Source organism: Trypanosoma conorhini, assembly GCF_003719485.1.
Source record: "Trypanosoma conorhini strain 025E chromosome Unknown Tco_14.4_contig_01053, whole genome shotgun sequence".
Taxonomy (NCBI): Eukaryota; Euglenozoa; class Kinetoplastea; order Trypanosomatida; family Trypanosomatidae; genus Trypanosoma; species Trypanosoma conorhini.
In genome coordinates this window covers 1-1,047 of record NW_021705138.1, presented here as the reverse complement: position 1 = coordinate 1,047, position 1,047 = coordinate 1, and the positions used below count along the sequence as shown (strand labels likewise).

General features: G+C 58.3%; 1 protein-coding gene across 1 annotated transcript, besides 3 other annotated features; it reads left to right on the top strand.

Moving 5' to 3' along the window:
- Positions 1-2: 2 nt before the first annotated feature.
- Positions 3-317, top strand: Tco025E_09286 (uncharacterized protein; the record flags this gene model as incomplete). The annotated part of the gene is made up of 1 exon (XM_029376106.1): positions 3-317. A coding segment is annotated over one exon (315 nt), but the record flags the coding sequence as incomplete, so codon positions are not given.
- A 287-nt stretch (positions 318-604) lies between these two features.
- Positions 605-641: a microsatellite.
- Positions 642-918: 277 nt separating this feature from the next.
- Positions 919-964: a microsatellite.
- A 54-nt stretch (positions 965-1,018) lies between these two features.
- Positions 1,019-1,046: a microsatellite.
- Position 1,047: the final 1 nt, after the last annotated feature.

Genomic DNA, 1,047 nt, shown 5'->3' with positions numbered 1-1,047 from the left:
CAGTGAAGGAGCTGGACGTTGCCGAGCACGCCGCCAAGGAGCAAGTGGCCGAAGTGAAGGAGCTGGACGTTGCCGAGCACGTCGCCAAGGATCAAGTGGCCGAAGTGAAGGAGCTGGACGTTGCCGAGCACGCCGCCAAGGAGCAAGTGGCCGAAGTGAAGGAGCTGGACGTTGCCGAGTCTGGGGCAGCCGCTGTTGCGGCCGATGCCGTTCATCATGCCGACGGTTCGTTGCAGGGCGGGGCAAAGCATGACGTGCCGGCTGGTGGCGATCACAAGGCGGCTGAGCACCACGACGAACACACGAGGGAGATGTAGTAGGTGCGGTGGGCCCCCCCTCGCGTTGCGCGTCTCTGCGTGTGGTGTGCACGTACTTGCCTCTTCAGCCCCACCGCCGCCGCGTTGCCTGCGGGGCAACTGAGGGGCAGGGCTGCGAGGAGGGGGGAAAGAGGTGGGCGCCGCCGCCCACACAACGCAATGAACGTCACGGCGGGGGATGCGGAACAAAAAAAAAGAACCAACACCAAAGGAAATCAAAGGCAGCAGGAAACCAAGAAGCAAACAGACGGGGGGAATGGCTAGATCGAGCTCCGCCCCTTCCATTCAACGAAAAGAAGAAACAAAAACAAACCAAAAAGAAAAGGATGCCCGAGAAGAGGCGCTGGGGAGGGTGCGTGTGTGTGAAAACATCGGCGATGTCTGTTGCTCTTCTTGTATGCGTTTTTTTGTCTGCGGGGCGGCCGGGGTTGGCCAGTGCCCCGCATGCATCTACTCGCGGATCGCCCATATTCTTTCTCTGCGACTGTGCGGGCCTCTTCCGCCCCTCTTCTGCCGGGCGGCGCTCGGATGCCTGTGGAGCGCGGGGGAGGCGCAGGCTCAAGCAGAGTGATGTAATGGAGACGGGCGACCGAGCAAACTTAAGCAAAAGAAAAAAAACGGAAAAAGGAAAATGAGAAGGAAAGGAAGACACACGGGACAGATGAGGGCAAATGGGAAGTAACGGGGTGTGTTGTGAAGAGTTCATTTCTTTTTTTTTTTTTTGTTTTTA